Raw genomic sequence first — 25,728 nt, 5'->3', positions numbered from 1 at the left:
TCGGATTTAGACCAATTGACTTTGTATCCTGAGAACTTGGAAAAATAATTAATAATTCTGTGGAGGCAAGGCATAGATCTAGTAGGTTCAGAGACAAATAATAAAATATCATCTGCGTAAAGCAGAAGCTTATGCGCCACACCTCCCGCAACCACCCCTGGAAAATCATCCTCCTTTCTTATCGCGGCTGCTAATGGTTCCAGGGCAAGACAGAACAATAATGGGGAAAGAGGGCAACCCTGCCGGGTGCCCCTATCCAGAGTAAAATAATCTGAAATTAATACATTTGTTTGTACCGCTGCTACAGGGTGTCTATAAAGTAACTTAATCCAACCAATAAATGTACTCCCAAACCCATACATTTCCAAAATCTTAAAAAGATAATCCCATTCTACCATATCAAATGCCTTTTCGGCATCAAGTGAGATGGCAGCGACCGGAGACTGATCATTCGCTACTGACCACATGATATTGATGAAACGCCTAATGTTATCAGAAGAGCTACGGCCCCGAATAAACCCCACCTGATCTGTATGTATAAGAGATGTCATAATCGGTTAGCCAAAATTTTTGACAACATTTTTACATCTAGTTGGATCAGGGAGATTAGACGGTAACTTTTACACTCGCTTGGATCTTTGTCCTTTTAAAGAATCAGACTGATCCGGGCTTGTGTCATGGTTGGAGGAAGCTTTCCATTCTTTAATGATTCAGTATAAACTTCTAACAAAAGTGGAGCCAGTTCTGTAGCATAGGATCTAAAAAATTCTGCGGCAAACCATCTGGCCAATAGGTAGGGACTTAATTACCTCGTCAAGCTCCTCCAAGGTTGTCTTAGAAGATCTAATGGTTCCACAAAGTTTCTAATATCTTCATCAGTAGATGATGACGTGGAACTATAAAGATCAAGATAGAACTCTTTAAAGGCATTATTAATATCAATGGCCGAGGTAAAAATTTCACCACCAGCAGATTTCACTGAGGGAATAATAGAAAGAGACTCTCTCTGCTTTATATATCTAGCCAAAAGATTCCCTGCTTTGTCCCCCGACTCAAAGCATGACTGTCTTACCCTGAATAACCAAAACTCCACTTTCTGCGACAAAATAGTATTATATCTATATTTCAATCGGGTCAATTCTCTGAGGCCGTCAGATGACATACGGCGCTTCAGCTCTGCCTCTGCACTTTTAATATTTCCTTCCAACTCCACGAGTTCTCGTGCTTTGGATTTTTTGATGAATGAGGCATACTGTATGATCCGACCCCTAAGAACCGCCTTAAGTGCCTCCCAAGCCACACCCACAGAGGATACCGAGGACCAGTTGGTCCCCATATAAACACTGATTTCAGTCTTTAACATTTGCTGGAAATCAGGATTTTGCAAAAGGGATACATTAGGTGCCAACTATATGATTTCTTTTCTCTATATGTGGCAACACCTCTGAACTCACCAGGGTGTGATCCGAGGCTAAAATGTTTCCAATTGAGCAATCAACAACAGATGAAATGAGGGATTTGGATATATATATATATATATATATATATATATATATAAAAATCTATTCTAGAATAAATCTTATGGACTGATGAAAAAAAGTGGGGTCTCTGCAAGACCAAGATTTTTACACATCCTGTGAAGCGTCAATGTTGCTCTAGGGGGCTTACACACTTCTGCTTCACTATGATCAAGGACTGAGTCCATCAAAAGATTAAAGTCTCCTCCCAAAATTATATCATGAGGGGTGCCAGCGGCTTGCAACATCCCTTCAAGATCTACAAAAAAGCCCTGATCATCAGTGTTAGGTGCGTAAATATTAGCCAAAATCAGACTTTGACCCTGAATTTCTGCTAAAACAATAATGACTCTTCCTAATTTATCATTAAACTGTTTGAGACATTTGAATTGTAAATGTTTATTTACCAATATAATGACTCGCTTGCTCTTACTTGAGCCAACACTAAAGAAAACATGTCCACCCCATATCTTCCCAAATTTTTCAGCTTCCTGTGGAGAAAGATGCGTTTCTTGAAGAAACACTATATCAAATGTAGCCCTCTCACCAATGCACTGGCTCAAAATACAAGTATGTCTAGGGGAAATTCAAACAAAAAAAAACTACGGGTGAGAGGCACATCTAAATGTACTTTAGTCATAAAGAGTATTTACTAACCAAGTAATGTCTAATAATTAAATACAACCCAGGACCTTCTGGTTATTAGTGTTTAGTATCTAATGTTAAATTTGGGAATAACTTCGTAGATGAACCACTGTGCCCACATTACATCATGTAAACCCCAATCTCAACGAAATTACTCAGATGTCCCCTTTAGCCTCCCCCTTTCTCTGCAGAAAGATCACAGGAGATTAAAATACTAAAACACTGTATTTATTCTTTTGACTCTTTTGATCCTCTTTGAAACTGAAGCAACTAATAACAATGTCAATTGAAATCAACACATATGAAACCACAAAAGAACTTCAAAAATAAATTAATTCAAATGAATGATCACATGGAATACAAATTTCACACTAAATATGAAACATTCAGATTCACATTATACTCAAAAAGAAAATAAATTCCCAAACAAATAAAAAAGAAAATTACCCAGCTGGGATATACGTCTCTTGTAGGCGCGCAATGTAAGAGCTCAAATTAATGTGTTAGTGATCAGTTAGGAGTACTCACAAGATCCCACAAGATAGCGATTCCAAAAACAACACAGTACCAGATTTGAAGATGCACCAATGAAATGATCAGCAGATCCAGTCGTCCATGCATCCATCACAAACCATCTCTTCCAAAGATGAATCGGATGACATGTCCAGGCAAATCCTCCAACTTGTAGATAGGCCTGATCAGCACAGGCCACGAAAGCACGTCGGTCTCTCCTAGTAAATCGCTTCGCATTCACTCAGTCATCCCTTGAGCTCCGAACACTTCAACCATTTCTTAACACTTTAATGTAAAATAAAACACAGGTATTGTCTCTCTTCCGAATACTTTCCAAAGATGAAACAAAAGAAAACAAGATAAACTGCGACACTCTCTCGGAGCGTTGCGCACGCGCACACACGCACTTTAGGTTCACGCAACTGTTGAATATAAACTATAATTTTCGAGCTCAGTGTCTCGTTGATACTCAGTTCCTCTTATCAACAGTCTTTAAGCTGTTCAATGTTTCTACTTTCAAATCAAAATCCTTTGTTTTTCTCAGTCTTTAGACACTACATGTGTGTACTCTCTTCTCTCTCTTCTTGCACTCCCGAACTCTCTAGAAAAACTCCTCTTTTCTCTCGTGACCCCACCCCTTACTCTAGGGGTCAGATTATAAACACTTCATTGCTAAACAATTTAAATGTATCTCCTAAAATACACCTAAAATACAATTTCCTATTATTTCTACCACTTCCACATCAATTTTAAACTTTTAAACATGAAATGACAAATATAAAATTACAAACCAAAAATAAACGACAACAAACACCTTTTTACCCTTTTAGACAGTGTTACAAAACGCATTGTTGAAATATAATTTTGTATACCCAATTTACATATAATTGTAAAGATTAAAGAAAGCCTTTAAAGTTATGAAAGAACAATGAATAGACTACTAATAGATTTAGTAGGGCTCTACAATATTTCTTACGTTTAAGAAAAGAAATAACCTTCCTTCTTTTTATGGGGTGCCCCAACCCATTCACATTCCATGTGGAAAGAGATAGTACACTAATATTAACATTTGACATTTTAATATAATAGAAAAAATAAATTGTGTGCCAAAAACAAAATTATGAAGACCAAATTTCAACATTAATGCAACAATATAACCCCGAACTTCCCCCGAACAAAACAAACAGAAAAAAGAAAAACGTGCACATTAACCCCACACACGAAAGTGCCAACCGGTGTCAATCCCTTTAAACTCAAAGAGTCCATGTACGCCTACGAGAGCCCCCGCGACAACTTTGCCATCGGATTGCTCAATTTTGCCTCACAAATTTGTAAGGCAAAATTACATAACATCAAATATTTTGTAAAACAAACCCCAGCCAATAGGCAGAATAAACACAAAGAACATGTAGACTCATTCACAGAACTGTCTCGAAGGTGTGTTCCTTCACAAAACAAATTCCAGCTGACATAAAGCCATTCAGTTTCCTCGGTCAGACAAACAAATCTTCAGTGAGCCAGCTGATGAGTGCAGCAGATGACGTAATCATTCCAATGTCCCACGAAAATACTCCGCAAATCATACTCCAGCCAACAGGAGGCATAAGCACAAGGAACTGACAGATTCATCCATAACTGTCCTGAAGTAGTGTTATTTAACAAAACAAGCTCCAACCGCTAGGCGGAACCAGCACAAAAGGAAACGAAACACGCATCCCGGTTCCTCGGATGGTCAAGAGTCAATTCACTCGGAGGCCGCATAGTATATCCCATGATTTACACAGTCCGCCAACTTTATAAAAGACATCTTTTGTGTGGGCATGTAGATATTTTGCGGTTATCCGTAGTGTCTATTCTCAATCTGCCTGGGAACTTCATTGTAAAAGTGATCTTCCATCAATGCAAAAGTTTCTTTAAGGAAAAGTGTTAATCCACAAAACAAAACAAACTCCAGCCAACGCAAAAAGAAAAATGGCACACAGCTTCCTCCGAAAGCCAGAGTATGTACAGTGAGTCAGTCCACTCACAAGAAAAACACCCAATGGTTACTCACCCATTGTTTCAATAAAAGACATTGCCTGATTGGGACATGTAAATACTTTGCTGCCGTCCTTGGTGTTTATTCTCAGTCTGGCCGGAAACATCAGAGCAAAAGTGATCTTCCGCTGATGTAAGAGTTTCTTGCATTCCTCAAACCGATTGCACTTCTCTCTTGTTGAGTTCGCAAAGTCCGGGAACAAGAAAATACTGTAATTCTTCCAAGAAAGCTTTCCTTTGCTCCTCGCCTGGCGCAACACGAGATCTTTATCGGATGATCTAAAACATTTGGCCAGAATCGATCGGAGCCTTTCTCCCTCAGAAGATCTGTGAGCTGGGACTCTGTGAGCTTGTTCGATTTCCAGCTTGTGGCCAGCTTATGTCGAGCAGACTCGGAAAAGCTCGTCTAGGAATTTCACCATATCTCTTCCTTCCTCATGCTCAGGAATTCCAACAATTCGAATGTTATTCCTGCGGCTTCTATTCTCAAGATCTTCAAGCTTTTAAAGAACACGTTCCAAATCAACTTTGGTCGCGGGCGGACCATCTGTCACTCTTGTGTCTTACTCAAATAATTTTTTCTCCATCAAACAGCTAATGTGTAACTGGGTGTATTGAATTTCACAGGATTATATCATGAAAATAATTAAAGAAATTGCCAAAATGTGCAGAGCTGTCTCTCACACGTCTACCCTTCGCATGGCGTCATGTGGCTTCCCTCGTAGAATGAGTAGTTTAGATTATTTTACATTACCAGTGCTGCCCTCAGCATTGTTCATCAGGCCATTGGGGGAGAGAACAGCTGAATTCAGTCAGCAGGCCTTAGAAAAAGACAGTTTGGACACAATGAACCCGTTCATCTTGAAATGACAAACATAGCAGTTTTTAATTTAGGTATTAATTAATGACAGTCCAATCATCCTCCTTAAGTTTTTAGTTTGAGTTGCCATTGGCTCCTAAAGTGAATTCTTTGCTCTGTGCACTATGGTAAAAAGGCATGTAGAGGTCTGTGTGTGGCAGATTTTAACAATCAGCAATTTTGTTCATAGGCTACTTTCAGACTGCCCAACTCAACTCTTAGGAATACTGACAGTTTCCACCTACAATTTCGAAATTTTGATCCGTGCCGCACAAATCTAATCAAGTCCCACAGGATTCAGACTTGTACAGCTATACACACACTATACTTGTCTTCTGCACTTAAGAAGGTTGTATCTTTAAAAAAAAATTATTATACACCTTTGTAACACATGTAGTGTGGCAGAAAGAATTGTTGCGCTCAAATAGGACTCGTATATTAATTGTAAAAAACAACATTAGAGAAAACAGGCAAGGTCCATCTCCTCATTTATGCCATTGGGGACTAAAGAGTTTAACTAAAAAATCCAAAAAGCCTCTCTTTGTAATAATTTCTTGTCTCGATCCCCCCATCTCCTATCAGGAAGGACCCTCTCAATGCCCAGGAACTTCAGATCTGAAGGGTAATGTTTGGTACATTCAAAGTCATGACAAACAGAGTACTGAGTTTATTATAGATGATGAACTTGTATTGACAAAGAAGTATTTTCTATTTGACAACAAGTTCTATTTACAAATTGAGGGTACAGCCATGGACGCCACTGTTGCTCCTCGTTATGCCAATTTATATCTTGGCTACCTTGAAGACAAATATATCTGGAAAAACAATCATTTCACAGAGAATATATTTTGTTTAAAAGATATATTGATGATTGTTTTGTAATTTACAAAGGCTCAGCAACAGATTTTGAAACTTTCATTTTATATATGAACTATCTAAGACCATCCAACAAGTTTTCACATCATGTGGGTACCATAGATGTCAGTTTTTTGGATGCCAGAATTTCAGTTATTGATGGTCGAATTGTGTCCTCCCTTTACAGAAAAGAAAGAGCGAAAAACAGTCTCCTAGATGCAAGGGTGCTCATCCTACCTCTCTGAAACGTGGCCTACCTTATAGTTGTACCTCATGTTTATTCTGTTGGTTCATGTATTTCATGTCTTTTATTTTGAAAAGTTTAGTTCCTGTTTCATGTCATGTGGTTCCCTTGTCATGTGATTTCATGTTTCCCTCCAGGTTCATGTGTCTTGTTTTCATTGGTTTATTGTTTGATTATCTTGTTATCAGTTCTGTCTGTTCATTGGTTCCCTCGTCATTGTTTTGCCCCTTGTCCATGTATTTAAGCCCTCATGTTTTCCATTGTCCTTTGTCAGGTATTGTGTTTGTGTAGCATAGTCAAGTCAAGTCAAGTCGGTTATGTTTGTTATGGTTAGGATTCACGTTTTGGATATCACTTATGTAAATAAACTGCACTTGGGTTCATCTTCATCGTCATCATCATCGTCATTGCCAGCACCAACTTTACAGAACATTATAGAATACCTGACCTACACAATATGAACCCAGCGGTCCGACTCCTACGTCAGGGAAGTCGTCCTCTAGAGAATTATGTGGAGGACTTCTGCGCTCTGGCCTGCTGGGTGGACTTTAATGAAATAGCCCTCAAGGACATTTTCCGGGCAGGTTTGAGTGAGCCAGTTTCCTCCCTGATGCCTGGCGGTCAGAGTTTTTATGGCCTGGCTCAGTATATCGACCTTGCCCTGCAGATTATTGGTTCTACGTTCAGTGTAGGGAAGGTGGATGCCGAGCCGGAGTTCCACGTCATGGCCGCCGAGCCAGAGTTCCACGTCATGGCCGTCTAGTCAGAGTTCCTCATGGTCGCTGAGCTAGCACCATCTTTTGCCCTGGATCCTCAGCCTGCTTCATGCCATGTCACAGCCACTCCTGAGCCTGCTCCATGCCATTTCACAGCCACTCCTGAGCCTGCTCCAAGGCATGTCACAGCCACGCCTGAGCCTCCTTCAAGGCATGTCACAGCCACGCCTGAGCCTGCTCCATGCCACGTCACAGCCACGCCTGAGCCTGCTCCATGCCACATCACAGCCACGCCTAAGTCTGCTCCATGCCATGTCATAACCACATCTGAGCTATTAGACCTGGAGATGGTTCCCGCCCTTGTACCCACCCTTAGTTCTCCTGATCAGGCAAGGGGAACTTTCGACCCTCCGACCCCGCCTTGATCCTCCAAGCCCTGGACTCCGCCTTGGCCTGTCAATCCCTCGACATCAACTCGGCTCTACGTTCCCTCGGCTCCACTGCGGTCCTTCAGCCTGTCAGCTCTACGGAGTCCCTCGAGCTTCCAGCTCCACCTTGGTCAGTCAGTCACCTGGCTCTGCCTTGGCTCTCCGTTCCTCTGGCTACGCCTCGTCCCTCCGATCCGTCAGCTCCACCGGGAACCTCCTTCCCTACGGCTCCACCTTGGTCCTCAGTCCCACCGGCTCCGCCTCAGTCTTCCGATCCCCCAGCTCCGCCTTGGTCCTCCCTGCCTTCGGCTCCATCCTGGCCCTTCGAGTCTTCGGCTACTCTCCGGGTATCCAGTTCTCCATGGCTCTGCCCCTCGAGCCTCTCACGGCTCCGCTTTCCATGGCTCCACCCCCCTGATCCCATGCTCCACGCCTTGCCAAGCCATGCCTCAAGACCCCCCCCCCCCCAACTTCCTATTGAACTTTGAAAATTATGCCATGTTTTATGTGTTTTGTTCATGTATTGAGGCATTGGGAGCCGCCCCTTAGTGGGGGGGATATGTCATGTTTATTCTGTTGGTTCATGTATTTCATGTCTTTTATATTGAAAAGTTTAGTTCCTGTTTCATGTCATGTGGTTCCCTTGTCATGTGATTTCATGTTTCCCTCCAGGTTCATGTGTCTTGTTTTCATTGGTTTATTGTTTGATTATCTTGTTATCAGTTCTGTCTATTCATTGGTTCCCTCGTCATTATTTTGCCCCTTGTCCATGTATTTAAGCCCTCATGTTTTCCATTGTCCTTTGTCAGGTATTGTGTTTGTGTAGCATAGTCAAGTCTATGTCAAGTCGGTTATGTTTGTTATGGTTAGGATTCACGTTTTGGATATCACTTATGTAAATAAACTGCACTTGGGTTCATCTTTACTTCATCGTCATCGTCTTCATCATCGTCATTTCCAGCACCAACGTTACAGAATGTTACAGTAGTCAGATTACAAGACTTTATCGTATCTGTTCTGATATAGATGACTTTGAAGCCAAAACTTAGACACAGGTCACATGATTATCCTATCAGTTGGATGGATATCTGTGTCTATTATAGAAACTCCAATTTAAGGGACAAACTGGTGCATGCAGACACCTCCTTCTCCTCCTCTGCAATCCTCACCGATGCCAGGGAAACTTTCCACGCAATAACTGTATTTCCTGCTCTCGTTACTTTAAATGTAAATCCTTCACACATCCGCACACTTCCAAAACATTAAAATTAAGCCATTGATTACCTGTAAAACCACACATGTTATATATATATATATATATATATATATATATATATATATATATATATGTCCATGTTCTCTGTTATATATTGGCCAAACAAAATGCGCATTACGTACTAGAATCATTGAGCACATGAGTGCCATCAGGAGACTAGATCACACATCTTCTGTTTTTCGTCACTTTTGAATCTGCCTAATATTCCCCTTCAAATCTGAAGTTCCTGGGCATTGAGAGGGTCCTTCCTCATAGGAGAGGAGGGGATCGAGACAAGAAATTATTACAAAGAGAGGCTTTTTGGATTTTTGAGTTAAACTCTTTAGTCCCCAAGGGCATGAGTGAGGAGATGGATCTTGCCTGTTTTCTCTAATGTTGTTGTTGTTGTTGTTGTTTTTTTCTTTTTGTTTTTTTTTTTACTTTTGTGTTGAAGTCTCTGTAATTGAGCTCTATAACTTTAAGAGTTCCTCTGGATCAAGCTCAGCTGGTCTCAATCTGTAATCATGTTTTTATAAAAGGGATGAGTTGTTGTATGGACAGCATCTGTTGTGGATTTTGGATAACACATGTAGTGTACCAGACCTGTTCTTTTTCTAAGAAGAACTGCTGTATGGTCATTTGTTTTATTTTTATTGGATGTGATTGCTTTTATGGGTAAATTTCTGTCTCTGGTCACAGTCTCAGCAGCTTTATAGTGAGTGTAAAATTCTTGTTGAACATTGATCCTTTCTGAAATAAACTGCAGTGTCTGTGCTTGTTGTGTTTTAGATATGACAGAGTTATTCACACCTGCTCCCTGAAACCTGACCTGGCAATACTTCCTTATGGAGATCAGACAGAGGTCTGTTTCCACATTTTGACCCACATACAGTTCTCTGATTCTATTTTAATAATAGTGGGCTTAATTTTAACCATTAAATACAATTAAGGAATACAGCTATACAGTATAATATGAGGACAATATTTCTTATGTGTTTTTTTTCTGTGTTTTTAGATCGGAGAGCGAGGTATAAACCTTTCAGGTGGTCAGAAGCAGAGGGTTAGTTTAGCCAGGGCAGTGTATTCCAATAGAGACATCCTCCTTTTGGATGATCCCCTGTCTGCTGTCGATGCCCACGTTGGGAAGCACATATTTGAAGAATGCATCAAGAAAGAGCTGAAGGGCAAATCAGTCATTCTGGTTACTCATCAGCTGCAGGTAATTCACTTTAACATTACTTCATTCTGTCCTGTTTGTTGTATCTATACAATTTATTTTGTATAGAATCAAATACTGTTGGTATTTGAGCAGTCTCTCAAATTTGTGCCAAATGTCCTCAAGGTACCAGGAGCTGAAAGCTCCAGAGAGATTCCAGAAAGTGGTTTCTTTTTTGTAAAGGGAATTTTCTATACAAGACTATGGTACTGGAGTTGTATATTGTATAGTTAATATTTAGCCAGTTTGCTGGAAGAAGGCATAACAAAAGTTTAATGAGAGTGAGCAGTAATGATCCAGCAGTATAACCAATATGCATTTAAAATGATAGTCATAATCTACTCACCTTCATTTTGTTCCAAACCCGTATTATGTGGAACACAACAGACAGAAAGTTTGGGAGTGACAACCTCAGTTACCATTAACACTCACTGCATATTCTTTCATACAATAAGGGTGAAAGGTGACTGAGGCTATCAGTCCTTAATATTTTGCCTTACATTTCTTGATCCAAGAAAGAAAGTCATATGGGCTTATAACAACACGAGGATGAGTAAATGATAACAGAATTTAAATTTTTAGGTGAGCTATCCCTTTAATGTATAACCTCCTCAAGTAGGAGAAAGGGTTGCCTAAGCCTGCCTCACTGTGGTTGGTTGTGTAATGGGAAAGCAAATGATCTTTCACATGTTTTTACAAACTTTATATTCACCTTTAACTGACTCACACTCAAGTAGCATTTCTTCGTAATTGTTTCAGTCAGTGTGACTCAGCACAGCTGCCTTTTATAGCATCTTCTAATGTGTAACTCTCAATACAGATCTTAAAGATATAGCTTTTCACCATTGATTTCCTTTTTTTTTGTGTGTGTGTGCTCATCTCCTTTGCTCTTCCACTCTGTTTACAGTATTTAGAGTTTTGTGATGAGGTGTTGCTGTTGGAGGATGGGGAGATACAGGAGGCAGGGACTCACAGTGATTTGATGACAACTAAAGGCCGCTATGCTCAGCTCATTAGCAACATTCAACTGGAACAGAACAATGTAACCAATATTACATAATTCTCAAGATGAATTTGTGTTAGATAAAAATGAAATCAATGAAGTCAGCTGAGTGTCTCTGAATTTCCTCTTAATTTCCACTTTTTTATAAAAAGGAAAAGACAGAGGACAATTCCACAGAGCATAGTGAACTCAATGACACTAAACAGACCGATCCAGATGATCCCAAAGTCAACGGAATCGATAACCCAGGTTAGAGGTTAAATTTTATTAACAAGAGGACTATAAACAACCCTAGTTTTTTATTGTTGTCGGTATCATTCTAATTTTCAACCTCAAAGTCCGTGGAGAATATTTCATTCCTTTTGTAGCTGTAAGAGAGCAAAAAAAAAAAAAAAAACATGATTAACACAGTTCAAAATAAAATAATAACTAGTTATTGGAATTGACGGGAATACTGCAATACAATGTTAACAGTATTTTGATATGATATATATTGTGAATCTTTTTCTTATATTTTCTTGACGCAATGCATTTTTTTTTTTTTATAAATAACAAAATATATCATAGTTTTGCAATGCAAAATTTATTGTTTCATATAATTACATAGCAATAAGAATAACTAATAATGGTTATTATTAAATTATCGATACTTTGTGTCAGTGTTTTGATTCAATAGCAAGAAGAAACTACACAAAAGAATATTCATAACAAACTTCCATAACATTTAATTAATTAGTAATTATTAATCTTAAAAAAATAAATTAAAAAAGCGAAATATTTGACATTTTTATTAATTTAATTTAGTAAAAAATAAATGACAATTTGATGAAATTTTGTTATGAAATTGAAATGCCTAAATCTTAAAAATAAATAAATAAAAATTTAGTGTATACTACTACTATATTATATGTTCTCCCCAACCTCTAATAAATACCACATATTAAATGTTATGATCATGTATTTATAAGCATTTACAAACTCTGATTTGTGCACTTTCTTGCATGACATCTGCTAAGACACTAAAGAAATGTACTGTATCAGTGTCTTTCTGTTCCTCTTTCTAGCTTTTGATATGTCTGATGAAAAACAGAAAACAAAGGATTTATCCAAAGACTCTACAGAAACAAAAGGTAATGTAGATGAATGATAGATTAATCTTTTGACAATATAATTTATTAGGAAATTATATTACATAATGTTTCAATTTGACTGTGTTTGTGTGTTTCAGGGAGGGAGGATCAATTAGTAACCCGAGAAGTGTCCCTTGAAGGTTCAGTTACATGGAGAACTTACCATCAATATTGCAAATCTGCTGGAGGTTTTTCCCCCTTTTTCCCTCTCTCTTCATTTCTCTCTCTGTATAATATAAATGCTATAACACTATTTCTCTTTCTCTCCATCTCTGTAGGGTATTTACTATTGTTAGTTGTTGTGCTGCTCTTCACTCTTCTCGTGGGGTCCACTGCTTTCAGCAATTGGTGGCTCAGTTACTGGTTAGACCAGGGATCAGGGGTATATATATATATATATATATATATTCACAAACACCCATCTAATCATCTGACTCAACAAGACCTTACCATCTTTTAAAATGTACATATTGATAAAAGCTAGCGTTTACCTCGTTATACTAATTTGAAATTTATTTATTTTTTTTTATTTATTTTTTTTGTAGCTGAACAGTTCTAATTCATCAAACAATGGTAATATCTCAGAGAATCCAGACCTGCCATTCTATCAAATGATTTATGGCATTATTATTGTTGCCATGGTAGTAATGAGTGTTGCCAAGGGCTACTCCTTCACTAAAGTCACTCTTCATGCCTCTTCCAAACTCCATGACACTATGTTCAAACGGGTAAGAAATATTACACTTTTGATTTGGGGAACCTGAGTGATAAACAGATAATATTACAGAGTATGTTTAGTAAGGGAATGTAAGCATTGTGCTAAAGTTTGTTCAGTAAAATGAGAACAGAGAGCATTTTGGTACCATATGACTGTACTTTTCGTCAGATCCTTGGTAGCCCAATGAGTTTTTTTGACACAACTCCAACCGGCCGCATGGTGAACCGCTTCAGTAAAGACCAAGACGAGGTTGATGCAGTTTTGCCGTTTAACATGGAGAACTTCTTGCAGTTCTGTTTGATCGTCACTTTCACCCTCCTCACCGTCTGCATAGTATTCCCATACCTCCTGATCGCCGTGGCAGTTCTCGCAGTCATCTTTGGCACAATCCTATAGTGAGACACAAACATTGCACCTTAATATCACAAGATATTTGAATTAGAATGGAAACATCACAATCACAACACAAACAAATATCTCTCATTATTTATGGTCCCTACTGTTTATTTCAATCAATGCCTTGCAACTAGACAGATTGCCAAACAAGATGAATGTTTGAATGCTCAGTACAAACTGATTTTTGAGTGTTTTGTCTTTGCTGTAGTATTTTCCAGAGGAGCATTCGACAGATGAAGAGGATGGAGAATGTGAGTCGCTCTCCCTGGATCTCTCTCACCACCTCCACCATACAGGGAATCAGCACCATCCATGCCTATGACAAAAGACAACAGTACATAGAACAGTAAGATGTTACTGACTAAATTTGGAACTCAGAAAGATATACAAGGCAAAACAAAATGCTATGGTACTTGTAAACCAAACATGAAACAATTATGATACTCAAATCATGAATCATGTGCCAGAATGACAGTAATAAGTTTTTACAGTTGGTTACATGCTTTTCTCAATACTGAGTACTCTTTTTGCATCACTTCACACAGTTGTCTTTTGCAACATGCATCTTGACACATCAGTTAAAGGAATAGTTCACCCAAAAATTAAAAAACATTTTTTATTTGAGATAAAAAGATAGATTTGAGATTTGCTCACTTTTCCTTCTTCAGCAGAACCGAAATGAAGATTTTTATTAGCACATTTCAGCTCTGTATGTTCATACAATGCAAGTGAATTGGTGCCATCAGGCTGCTGGCTGTTTGACAGTCCAAAAGGCATATTTAGGCAGCATAAAAGTAATCCACATGACTCCAGTTGATCAATGAATGTCTTCTAAAGCAAATCGATAATTTTGTGTAAAACAAGTAGATAATTAAAACGTTATTAACTTTAAATCGTTACTTCCGGCCAGCGCTGGAATGATGTTTAAAATGACCTAACTCTCACATGACATTCGTTCCTCTGTTGTAAACAAAGCACATGCTTCCGACTTCTCATTACTTCTCATACATCACGCGACAGCTCCGTGATGCGTTGCCTGCTAGCAGAAATCTTTTTTAAAAGTTAATAAAGTTTTAATAATTTATTTTTTTACACAAACCTATCTGTTTGATTCAGAAGACATTCATTGATCGACTGGAGTCATGTGGATTACTTTTATGCTGCCTAAATATGCCTTTTGGACCATCAAACAGCCAGCAGCCTGATGGCATCCATTAATTTGCATTGTATGGACATACAGAGCTGAAATGTGTTTATAAAAATTTTAATTTTGGTTCTGATGAAGAGGGAAAGACATACACATCTGGGATGGCTTAAAGGTGAGTATTTTCATTTTTGGGTGAAATACTCCTTTCATTTCTCTTCCAAAATTCACTAACACCACTAAAACACTTCATACATCTCTCAAAATCAAAGTATACTAAAGGTCTCTGCAGAACAATTATGGGCGTTTTACAATCTGTGGGAGTTTTCAAACAGGGATGGCCATTTTTCAACTATCCAATGAAAGTAGGGAATCTCAATGTAGTAGGCAAATTGTGTAAAGCAATTGAAAAATGCCCATAGGCTTGGGATTGGGTTTCCCAATCAAGTTTTGTTCTGCAGAGACTCAAGTCTCTGTCAGCTCATTCTACCATAACATTGCAAACATCCTTACCCAGCAAACACAGTTTGTCATTCATAACACAATGACCATAAAAAGACTAAATACTGGTAACATATGATGCATAATATTATTAATTTTTTGCCAAGCATCTTGGATTTTTACCAACATTTACAAACATGCACAGGATGTGCAGGATGGACTGCAGTGCAAGTTATATGAACAAAACACAAATGTAATGCTTCAATATGGCTTTATTTGGTCTTTTCTGAATAGAGTCAGACAATAATGTCAACACACATACACACACACACAAAGCTAAATAATCAATTTAAAATGGTTATTACTAGTAGTGCTAGTCAATGCGGTCCTCTGCCTTTGGCCACAAGTTCTCATTTACATCACATCAGATGTGTTTTCTGGCAATACACCTTAGGAAGACCTCTAACCTTGGGTCTTCCCCTCAGTTGTTTTGTGCCTCACACACACTTCTCTTTCTCTGCCTCATTCTACTAGTCTATCCGTTCTGTCATGTTTGAATAACACAATCATTACAAAGTTGGCCCCTTTTACACCATATATATATATATATATATATATATATATATATATATATATATATATATATATATATATATATATATATTGTGCAAATGTTTAAGGCACTTTAAAATGTTTCACAAAAACATTTCTTTAGATAGTTCAGCTTTAGTGTGTCAATAGGAAATATACATTTTAGATTCTCAAACATTCCTTTTGCATATAGAGTAGAATAAAAGAACAGGGAGCCCTGCAACAGATGGCATGGCCCCAGCAGAGTCCCCGACTGAACATTGTGTCAGTCTGAGATTACATGAAGAGACAGATGCAATTAAGACAGCTTAAATAGAAACTTGGAATATCCTATCTGCCAACAATCAAGAAAAACTGTGTCCAGGTGTACCTAGGAGAATTGGTGCTGTTTTGAAGACAAAGGTTGTCACACCAAATATTGATTTAGCTTTTTTTAAGTTTACTGGACTTTGTATGACATTAATTGATAAATGAAAACTATTTATGAAATTATTTTTGAAGATATCCTCACTATGCAACTTTTTTGTGACATTTCAAGTGCCTAAAACTTTTGTACAGCACTGTATATCTTGAGTATTCTTCAGAATGAAATAATGGTAGAAATAAAGCATATTGCTGTCTAATTTATTTTATTTTACTGTTTTGAACATAAATTTAACGGTTTGGAAAATGATATCGAAAAGTGTGTAAAATTGGCACAGAGTTTTGCAAATAGTTGAGTTTGAGCAAGAATAGATTACATGAATTTTGAAAGATGTGGTCATGCATTTTGAATCAAAGCATTGACAAGATGAAACCCGTAATTATCCAGACTTCTCAGACACTCAGTATAGAGTAGAAAATAGTAATTTGAAACTAAAAATTGCCTGAAAGTTATAAAAGTTTTAAAAGCTTGAATGTTTACATTTTAAGATAGACCGAGTCAAATAATGAATTGAACACATTTAAAACTGACACAATAACATCATAATCTTTGGTGTGTTTCAAATAACAGGTTTAAGATTCTGAGTGACACCAACTCAAACCATTTCCTGTTGTTTAATTGCGGGACTCGCTGGCTCTCATTTTGGTTAGACTTCCTGTCGGCTACTGTTACACTAATGGTGGCACTGTTCGTAGTGCTCAGCCCCAATGACACCATAAAACCTTCTCTGAAGGGCCTGGCCTTGTCTTACACAATTCAGGTAACTCCAAACTAAACTCAAACTATAGTGGTGCAACTGATTCAGCTGGATAGCTGAGTACTTTTCCTGTTTTATGCAATTGCAGTTGACTGGAATACTTCAGTTTGTGGTGAGATTATCCACTGAGGTGGAGGCAAAGTTTACCAGTGTAGAGAGACTGGTGGAGTACATTACGGTAAGAGACCGACAAATACTCACAAACATACATTTGGTTTACCTCAGGGGTATCATTTGTTCATTTACAGTTTAGCCAGTTCAGATAATACCCTGAAATTCAATGCTGTGTTAATCTTGGTTTTTGGATTTTCTTTAATGAATATAGTAACTGTTACCGCTACATGCTTGTGTGCTTTAGAGTTGTGTATCAGAGGGTCCTCGGAGTGTCAAAGATGTTCACCTTCCCGCTGGCTGGCCACAGGAGGGCACTATAACCTTTAAAAAATACAGCATGAGATACAGAGAGAACACACACATAGTCCTCAATAAACTCAACATAAGTATTCAACCACGGGAAAAACTTGGCATCGTGGGACGCACAGGCTCTGGTGAGAGAGAACATCTAATATTATATTCAAAGATTAACCTCAAGGTCTTAAGCTTAAGCTCTAATATTACATTTTAAAAATAAATTCCTCTTTCTTGTGTCAACGTAGGTTCGGCTAAAATTAACTAAGGATTCAATTCAGAAGTATAGAATCAATATTTGTGCTGTGAACTGTAGTGAACATGCTCTCTTTTCTCTGAAATGGTTGTTGACCTCATAAAAAAATGCATTAAGGAGCTGATGTACAATAAGATATGCAGATGTATTATGCATTCTGATGTTATTCCAGACATTTCTCTCACTCTTTCTCTCGCTCTCTGATTTAGGAAAGTCCTCTCTGGGTGTTGCATTGTTCCGCTTGGCAGAGCCAGCTGAGGGCGCTATTTTGATAGATGATGTGGACATCAGCAAATTGGGGCTGAAAGATCTTCGCTGCCAACTCTCTGTCATACCACAGGATCCGGTACTTTTCATCGGCACTGTCAGGTGACTGTCACACTTCCACCCATTATGCCATGATGACTGATTCAGAAAATTTTCTGAATTAAGTTCACTTTTCCAGTTTTATTCTCACTAAATTAAAGGGTTAGTTCACCCAAAAATGAAAATTCTCATCATTTACTCACCCTCATGCCATCACAGATGTGTATGACTTTCTATTTTCTGCAGAACACAAATTAATATTTTTAGAAGAATATTTCAGCTCTGTAGGTCCTCACAATGCAAGTGAATGGCTACCAACATTTTTAAGATCAAAAAAGCAGATAAAGGCAGCATAAAAGTAATCCATAAGACTCCAGTGGTTTAATCCATGGCTTCTGAAGGGATCTAATCATTTTTGTGATGAAAACAGATCAAAATTGAACTCATTTTTTACTATAAATCTTGACATCAGCAGCCTCCTTGGCATTATGATTTCAAGCTTGATTACACTTTTATATATATATATAATATGGGATTATTATGAAGCCAGGATGGATTGAGGCCAATGAGCAAATTTTGCCAGGATACAGGGTTAAACCCCTACTCTTTTTGAGAAATGCCTTGGGATAATGACCACAGAGAGTCAAGACCTTAGTTTAACTTCTCATCTGAAAGACAGTACCTTTCTGGGCAATTAGGATGCACACAGACCGCAGAGTGAGCACCCTTCCTGGCCTCACAAATACCTCTTCCAGCAGCAACCATAGTTTTCCAAAGGAGGTCTCCCATCCAGGTACTAGCCAGGCTCATTCTTGCTTGGCTTCAGTGGGTAACCATTTTGTTTGTGTGTTTACTGGATATAGGTATAACCTGGACCCTTTTAACAACTACAAAGATGAGGAGCTCTGGCTTGCTTTGGAAAAAACCTACATGAAGGACACGGTAAAGACTTATTTTAGCCCTGTATGCAACACAGGGTGTGGTTTTGCATGGCCTGGATTTGTGATGCTTCAAGTAAAAGCTTTCATAGAACTTGGGTCAGAGGAGTTATGTTGTTACTCTGGCCCATGGTAACATAAAAAGTTTATTTTGAAATAATAACAGAATAATATGAAGGAGGTTCTCGATCTAGGGTCAAACCTTTTCGACCTGTGAAGTAAATGACCCGGTAAATAAATCTGGTCCTTGCCACACCTCTCTTTCTCTCTGTTAGATTGCTAAACTGCCAGAGAAGTTGGACTCCCCAGTAGTGGAGAATGGAGAGAATTTCTCTGTTGGAGAAAGGCAGCTCATGTGCATGGCCAGAGCTCTGCTGCGCAATTCAAAAGTAAGAACACAATCACGCACTCAGATTCACTCAAAAATATTCCCTGCTCAATAACTGTCTGTGTCTGTGTATGAGTAGATCATTTTGTTGGATGAGGCGACAGCATCTATAGACTCAGAGACTGACAGCATGATCCAGCACACCATCAGAGATGCTTTCCAGCACTGCACCATGCTGACAATTGCCCACAGAATCAACACTGTATTAGAGAGTGACAGGATACTTGTCATGGACCAGGGCAAGGTAAGTGCATATGCAGTCTGCTCATACTAAAGAAATGGAGACTTAAAAATGCACAGATAATACTGTACTTTATACTTTTATTTAGTATACGATGACTAGCCAACTAAATAGAACTGTTTAATAAAGTAACCATAGAGCCATTAATAGCTTCTTAAAAAAAGAATCATTGATCATTGTTAGTTCATGATACCTAATAAATTAATATTAATACAAGCTTATAGTAAAGTAAGCATTCATATACAATAACAATTCAGCAAAATGACTTTTTGCTGTGTTTTATAAAGTAAGAATCTTCATAAAGATTCAGAGCCTCTCTCAATCTCACTCTCTCTCTTACGCTTCCTCTCAGGCAGTTGAATTTGATCGGCCACAGGACCTGATGCAGAGGCCGAACTCTTTATTTGCATCACTTCTAGAAGCGGCCAATCACGTAAACACGTAAAACACACAAAGAGATGCTCACACACCCATATAGGCTGACATGTTGTTGCAGAATTTGATAGATTTATTCTGGAAGTGGTTTACCAAACCTATATGTACATCACATGACTATAGACTCTAGAGGATGTGTGTAGGAATAGCCCATTGCAACTCTGCTTTTCAACAATACATTTCCACACTGTTCATGGTTTTGCACATTTTAAATGTTATCTGTGCTTTACATTATTACGGTAATTTTTGTAAGATTCAGAGGTTTCTGCACATTTTTGTTAATTTGACATTATCTTCATATGCGGTTTCTCTATCTATGAAGCTCTACTTCTAGACACAAGCTTTAAATGTTCATTTATTTCTCATATTTTCATCAAATGTATATATTTAAAATATTTATTTGATTTTATGTGTATTTGAATACAAAGTATATGTTAAATGAAATGATGATTTTTACTAAAAGAAAAATAAATACACGAATTAAGCCTGGTGTCTGTCTTCTGTGCATTTATTGAACTTTTTAGTGTAGCATTGTTGTATTGTTGTGGCGACATGCCTCCGTGTGTTGGTTCTGCAACTGAATTTGAATCATTTTGCTTCTATGAATGTTCTAGTCTTTCGACATTTACGTGATTCTCACCATGCACACTGGGTGTCTCTCTCACCTCATAGCAGAGCTTATTGGGCCGCGGTTGCATCAGTGGAGACACTAACTGATGAAATGTGTTGAAATTTCAGCATCAGCATGCATCTAAGACTGATGAGGGAATGAGGGAATTATTTGAGCTCGGTAAGAGACAGTGTGAAAGCCATTAATCTGATGAATTATTTTATGCTCTGTGTCCAATATTCCTCAGCACAACATTCGCAGTGTTTTCATGTGCCCATACGTAACGCTAATTTTTAACAATCTGAGGCTTGTTTTCAGGACACATTTACATATTTAGCAGCATATTATATATTTGTATTTTGAGCACTGGTTGTTCACTTTTAACAACTTTGATATGTCTTGTTAATAAGAACTTATTTAGACCCATACCACATAACACACACAGTACACAGATATAAACTGAAGTCTTGTTTGTGATTGTAATGTCATCCTGTTCTACTAGGCTGTCATCAGGTAAAAGAATGAAGCAACCTCTTCACTTCCTGATACAGACATTTCCCATCAAGAGGCTATTATGTTTCATTACAGCATTAGTCATTATTTACTCTATAGCTGGAGATTTACTCACCTGAGAACAAACTGAACTCTAAGAACATGGGAACGTACACAGAGACTACCATTCATTGCCAGTACCTGCGCCAGTATTCTATGAGTCATCAAATCAAATATACTTTGTTATATGGCCAAAGTCTTACTTCTCTTGGACCTAGAATCGAACCAAAATAATTTCAGAACCTTTAACATTCAATTAAGACATTACTGATTGATTACTACCTCATGGAATAAAAATACAAGTTAGGTAACCCTTTATTTATGATTGTGCACAGAATTTACTCCGTGGGGTAAACTTTGAGTTGTCTTGTACCCACTAGGGGACAGTATTGCCTGAGAAAGTGGAAAACTTCAGAGAAAACACTGAGTAAAAGTAACTTGGCATAGAAACACATACATGCTGTATGTACAAGCATACTGTAAGATTCATATGTAATATACCTATATTTGCACCAGAGAAGTGGTCATTTGGTGTTAAGAGAGTCAACATGGGGCAATATGATCATTAGGCTGAATGCCAATTCATGCAAAAGATCTACAGTAAAACCAATTTAGATTTCATTTAGGTCTCTTTCTCTCCCATCCAGTTGGTAGTTTGAAAGAACAATAAATCATTGACAAACGTGAACTCTATTCTTAGCCTTGTATAACAGTTGGCCATAACTAGTTCTTTCCTAACACTGTTGGAAAAATGTGCTTGTAATAGTCCCCAAAGCTTTGCACCCAGACTAGAGAGTGATCGCAATATAATTGTTTTCCCTTTTGGGGAGTTTGGCCATGCTGTGTTAGCGGAGGAAGTCTTCAATCACTCTGCAGTGCAAAGAAGAATCATTACACTACCTCTCAGTGTGTTTGTGGAGTCATAATGTGGCCTGTCAGATTTTACATAATGGAGGTTTAAATATCTGTACTGCTTATATAATAATATTAACAAATACAGTATTACTGTTCATCATATTTTGTATTTTATTTTTTTCACAATGGAATACTGTAGGACATCATGGGCTCTTCTGAACTCTGGCATCAAGTGTAGTTTAAGCAAGAGAACTAAGAGTGATGGTTCAAAAGGACAGTGATATTAAGTTGTGCTTTAACTTACAGCAATGAGTCGTTTCAGTCAAGTACATAAATCTTTTTACTGCATACAAAGAAACAGCTGATAATGTTTCTAAGTTAGTCTACTGTTGCACAATCAAACTATGTTTGTAATATAAACAGGCTTTTGACCCCAGTCAAGAAAAAAATACTGTTTTTCAACATTACAACAAATAAAATACTTAACACATGGAAGGTTTTGGTCTTAAGGCTCCGATATACTTCATACGAAATCAAAGAACGAACAGATATGACGAGATTTAGAATAGAGTCTGGCCAAAAAGAAGGTCTTTTTGCATTTATTTCGGTGGTATGTAACAGCTCGCCTTCGCGAACTTTTAGAAAAACTTCTAACCGGCTGCTAAACACCTTCTGACATTGGTCCACGTTGTCTGTAGGTGTGATTTGAAGCTCCACCTACTACTTTGTTTACAGTGTTCAGTCAGTATTCAACATGAACATACCGGCAGCATGTAGAGTTATTAGCGAGCTGGTTCACATTTACCTAAATCTGTACGATCTATTGCTTAGAGAAATTTTCCAAGACCATGTCATGCAATTTTTTTTCCTTCTTTTTTTTATTTTATTATTGAGTCTACAAAAGTAATCTATTCAAATACTCTCAAGTGCCCATTTACTCAAGTTCCATCTTTAGCAAAAGCCATTCACACATCTGTCTACAGTAAAATATGCCTCTATCACAATTCTTTTGTCTTTATTCTGAACATTAACACTTTTATAGTCTGTAGTTTGCAAATTAACACTCTTTTATACATCCATCTTTGCAGTATTATCAGTGTCATCATAAATGACAATAACAGAGTGTAATTGGCTCATATTATGGCTGCGTATAGCATGTTAGCGTGTTAGCGCATTAGCGTCATGAATCAGAATGCAAACGAAAAATTCTACATTTTCTACTGCATATACACTACCGGTCAAAAGTTTTGAAACACTCATTCTTTATTATAATTTTTAATTTTTTTTTATATATATATATATATATATATATATATATATATATATATATATATATATATATATATATATATATATATATTTATTTATTTTTTTCCTCACATTTTAGAATAATAGTAAAGTCATCAAAACTATGGAATAACATAAATGGAACTATGGGAATTATGTTGTGACTAAACAAAATCCAAAATAAATCAAAACTGTGTTATATTTTAGCATCTTCAAAGTAGTCACCCTTTGCCTAGAATTTGCAGACATGTACTCTTGACATTTTCTCAACCAACTTCTCGAGGTATCACCCTGGGATGCTTTTTAAACAGTATTGAAGGAGTTCCCATCTATGTTGGGCACTTATTGGCTGCTTTTCTTTATTATTTGGTCCAAGTCATCAATTTCAAAAACTTTTTTTTTTTTTTATAATTAAATTTTAGTTTTATAATGAAATAAATTAATATGGTGGCACAACTATAGTTTTGTCTACAAAACTAATTTCAAACATTTAATCATACGCCTTCAAATCAAAAGATTTTTAAGATCATAAAAAACATTTTAGTCAAGTGTTTCAAAACGTTTGACCGTTAGTGTATATTACTTTAAATCATCATCGAATTTCTTTTACTGACCTTGACTTCTACTCATAGAATGAGGCATGAAGTCATATTTAAGGTTTTACATGTAGCGTCCTCATATATAAATGTACTTCTAAACACCTCCCACAGCGGTGTGGCAAGTGTCTGAATGTTCACAAACAGTATACTGTTGCTCGGCTCTTTAGAACTTCTTTTTATCCCTGAAAGAAGAATGAAGAAGAACTTCTCCGGAAGTATATCTGGCCCTTTACTGGTCAAAATTATGTTTACTTGTTGCAAAAGAAAGGGTTGCTTTTTTTGGAATTACTCTGATTACAGGTTTTCAGAATCAATTAAATCACTTTTTTAATTAAATCAGAGTTTATTCCAGACTAATTTTCTGAATTCTTAAGAAAAAACGGGAGGCAAAGAGAGATCTTACAATAAACAGTACAATTTAAGCATACTTCTCACTGTATATGATTGATATGATCAATAACAATAGATCATGTCATGCCCCTAAGCCAAATAGATTCGCCTGAGCTGAGTTTATTTTTTTATTACCAACACCTCAGAATTGAAAAATCAATTCTTTTTGGAATCAAATCCCAGCCCTCGGTTACACCAACAAAACTAATTCTAAGGTTTAGATCAAGTAAAAATAGCTCAATAACAATTGCAGGTTACCACTTTTTACAGTGTTGTTTTTTGGGAATTCACTTATGTAAGTGATTCACAGAACTACACAAATTTTAGATATGTTTGTTTGAGAGGAGTATGCCCCAAAATTCCTGAATGTTCATGTTTTCCAGAAAAAAAGAACACATTACTGGACCTTTCTTATTGTTTGTCAGAGCTCTCTTAGAGAGAAAACGGATAAGTTTAGAGTGATTTCACAGAAACAATAACCAAACCTAAAGTGTCTCTGTTAATCAATGAATGATTATGATCCACCACATACTAGTTAAGAATTCATAGTAAGTACTGTTTTCTTTCTTGCAAAGTATGGATGTCTAGGAACACTGGCAACCCAACTTACAGTGTCTGAGAATATTTCTAAGAAACACAGCATTTAGAAAACCTGCCCAAGCGTTTACTTATAGTTAATTTAGAAATCATGCTCCTAAATCCAGGAACTGAACATATTCTGCTCAGTTCAATTCTACAGAATTTAAAGCAACTAAAATCACACTAGACTAATCTACTGTATTTGATTAAGTCAGTTCGCTTATTGTTGCATTAAATCCAACTAGTGGTCGACCGATATATCGCAGAGGCCGATATATTTTCCCCTTTGGCCGATTTGTTTCTTGAGGGTGATGAGAATCGCCTGCTTGCATGTGAAGTGACTGAGACATGTAAATGACCAGTCAAGGTTCGTTTTGTTGTTATGTGCCATCGTATTACTACAATAATAGACCGGTGTGCAATACAGTGTCATTGAAATGGTCCGCATATCAGAGCCGTAGCGTTTGAGCTCATAATGTTAAAGTGCTCACCTGTTTCATTCTCCCTCTCTCTCCTCAACAGTTCCCTGTAACTTGTTTAACTGTTTTGTCTAATGATTAAAAGGCAAATATCAATAAAACGAATATCATATACCATCTGCAAATATGCGCATAAATGTAATAAACCTCACACAAATTCAACTTCGTCCTGTGGAGCGCTCATAAATCTTCCTCTGAAGCACGTATTCTAACAGTCTATCCTCAACAGTTCCCTGTCACTTTTCTAATGATAAAAGGCAAATATCAATAAAACTTCTATTATATACCATCTGCAAATATGCAGATATCTTGTTTAAACAGATGTAAATTACGAACCTCATGAAAATCCAGTGTTTTCTTCCTGTCAAGCGCTCATCTGATATCTTCCCCTGAAGCGTATATTCCATCAGCCAGAATCAAAAACTTCAGGATCAGGATCAAAAGTTCCTCTCATTTACAAATCATGACAGTCACTCCGTGACAATCCAAGCAGGCGATCCAGGCTGTTTAAACTGT

The 25,728-nt window shown here is 37.4% G+C and overlaps 1 protein-coding gene across 4 annotated transcripts in view; it reads left to right on the top strand.

Moving 5' to 3' along the window:
- The window catches only part of LOC127453612 (ATP-binding cassette sub-family C member 12-like), a 32,860-nt gene extending 12,515 nt beyond the window's left edge, over positions 1-20,345 (top strand). For all 4 annotated transcript variants that reach the window (XM_051720127.1, XM_051720117.1, XM_051720138.1 and 1 more), the window contains 18 exons: positions 9,859-9,931; positions 10,085-10,288; positions 11,193-11,327; positions 11,441-11,537; positions 12,353-12,418; positions 12,517-12,606; positions 12,697-12,800; positions 12,964-13,146; positions 13,305-13,531; positions 13,741-13,878; positions 16,703-16,892; positions 16,978-17,067; positions 17,248-17,437; positions 17,763-17,922; positions 18,723-18,801; positions 19,073-19,186; positions 19,265-19,429; positions 19,779-20,345. In XM_051720127.1, coding sequence (XP_051576087.1) covers positions 9,859-9,931; positions 10,085-10,288; positions 11,193-11,327; positions 11,441-11,537; positions 12,353-12,418; positions 12,517-12,606; positions 12,697-12,800; positions 12,964-13,146; positions 13,305-13,531; positions 13,741-13,878; positions 16,703-16,892; positions 16,978-17,067; positions 17,248-17,437; positions 17,763-17,922; positions 18,723-18,801; positions 19,073-19,186; positions 19,265-19,429; positions 19,779-19,871 — 2,398 coding nt within the window. In that variant the 3' untranslated portion in view covers positions 19,872-20,345. The remainder of the gene's footprint in view (positions 1-9,858; positions 9,932-10,084; positions 10,289-11,192; positions 11,328-11,440; positions 11,538-12,352; positions 12,419-12,516; positions 12,607-12,696; positions 12,801-12,963; positions 13,147-13,304; positions 13,532-13,740; positions 13,879-16,702; positions 16,893-16,977; positions 17,068-17,247; positions 17,438-17,762; positions 17,923-18,722; positions 18,802-19,072; positions 19,187-19,264; positions 19,430-19,778) is intronic.
- Positions 20,346-25,728: the final 5,383 nt, after the last annotated feature.

Source organism: Myxocyprinus asiaticus, chromosome 2 (genome assembly GCF_019703515.2).
Source record: "Myxocyprinus asiaticus isolate MX2 ecotype Aquarium Trade chromosome 2, UBuf_Myxa_2, whole genome shotgun sequence".
Classification (NCBI taxonomy): Eukaryota; Metazoa; Chordata; class Actinopteri; order Cypriniformes; family Catostomidae; genus Myxocyprinus; species Myxocyprinus asiaticus.
This window is presented reverse-complemented; position numbering and strand designations above follow the sequence as displayed.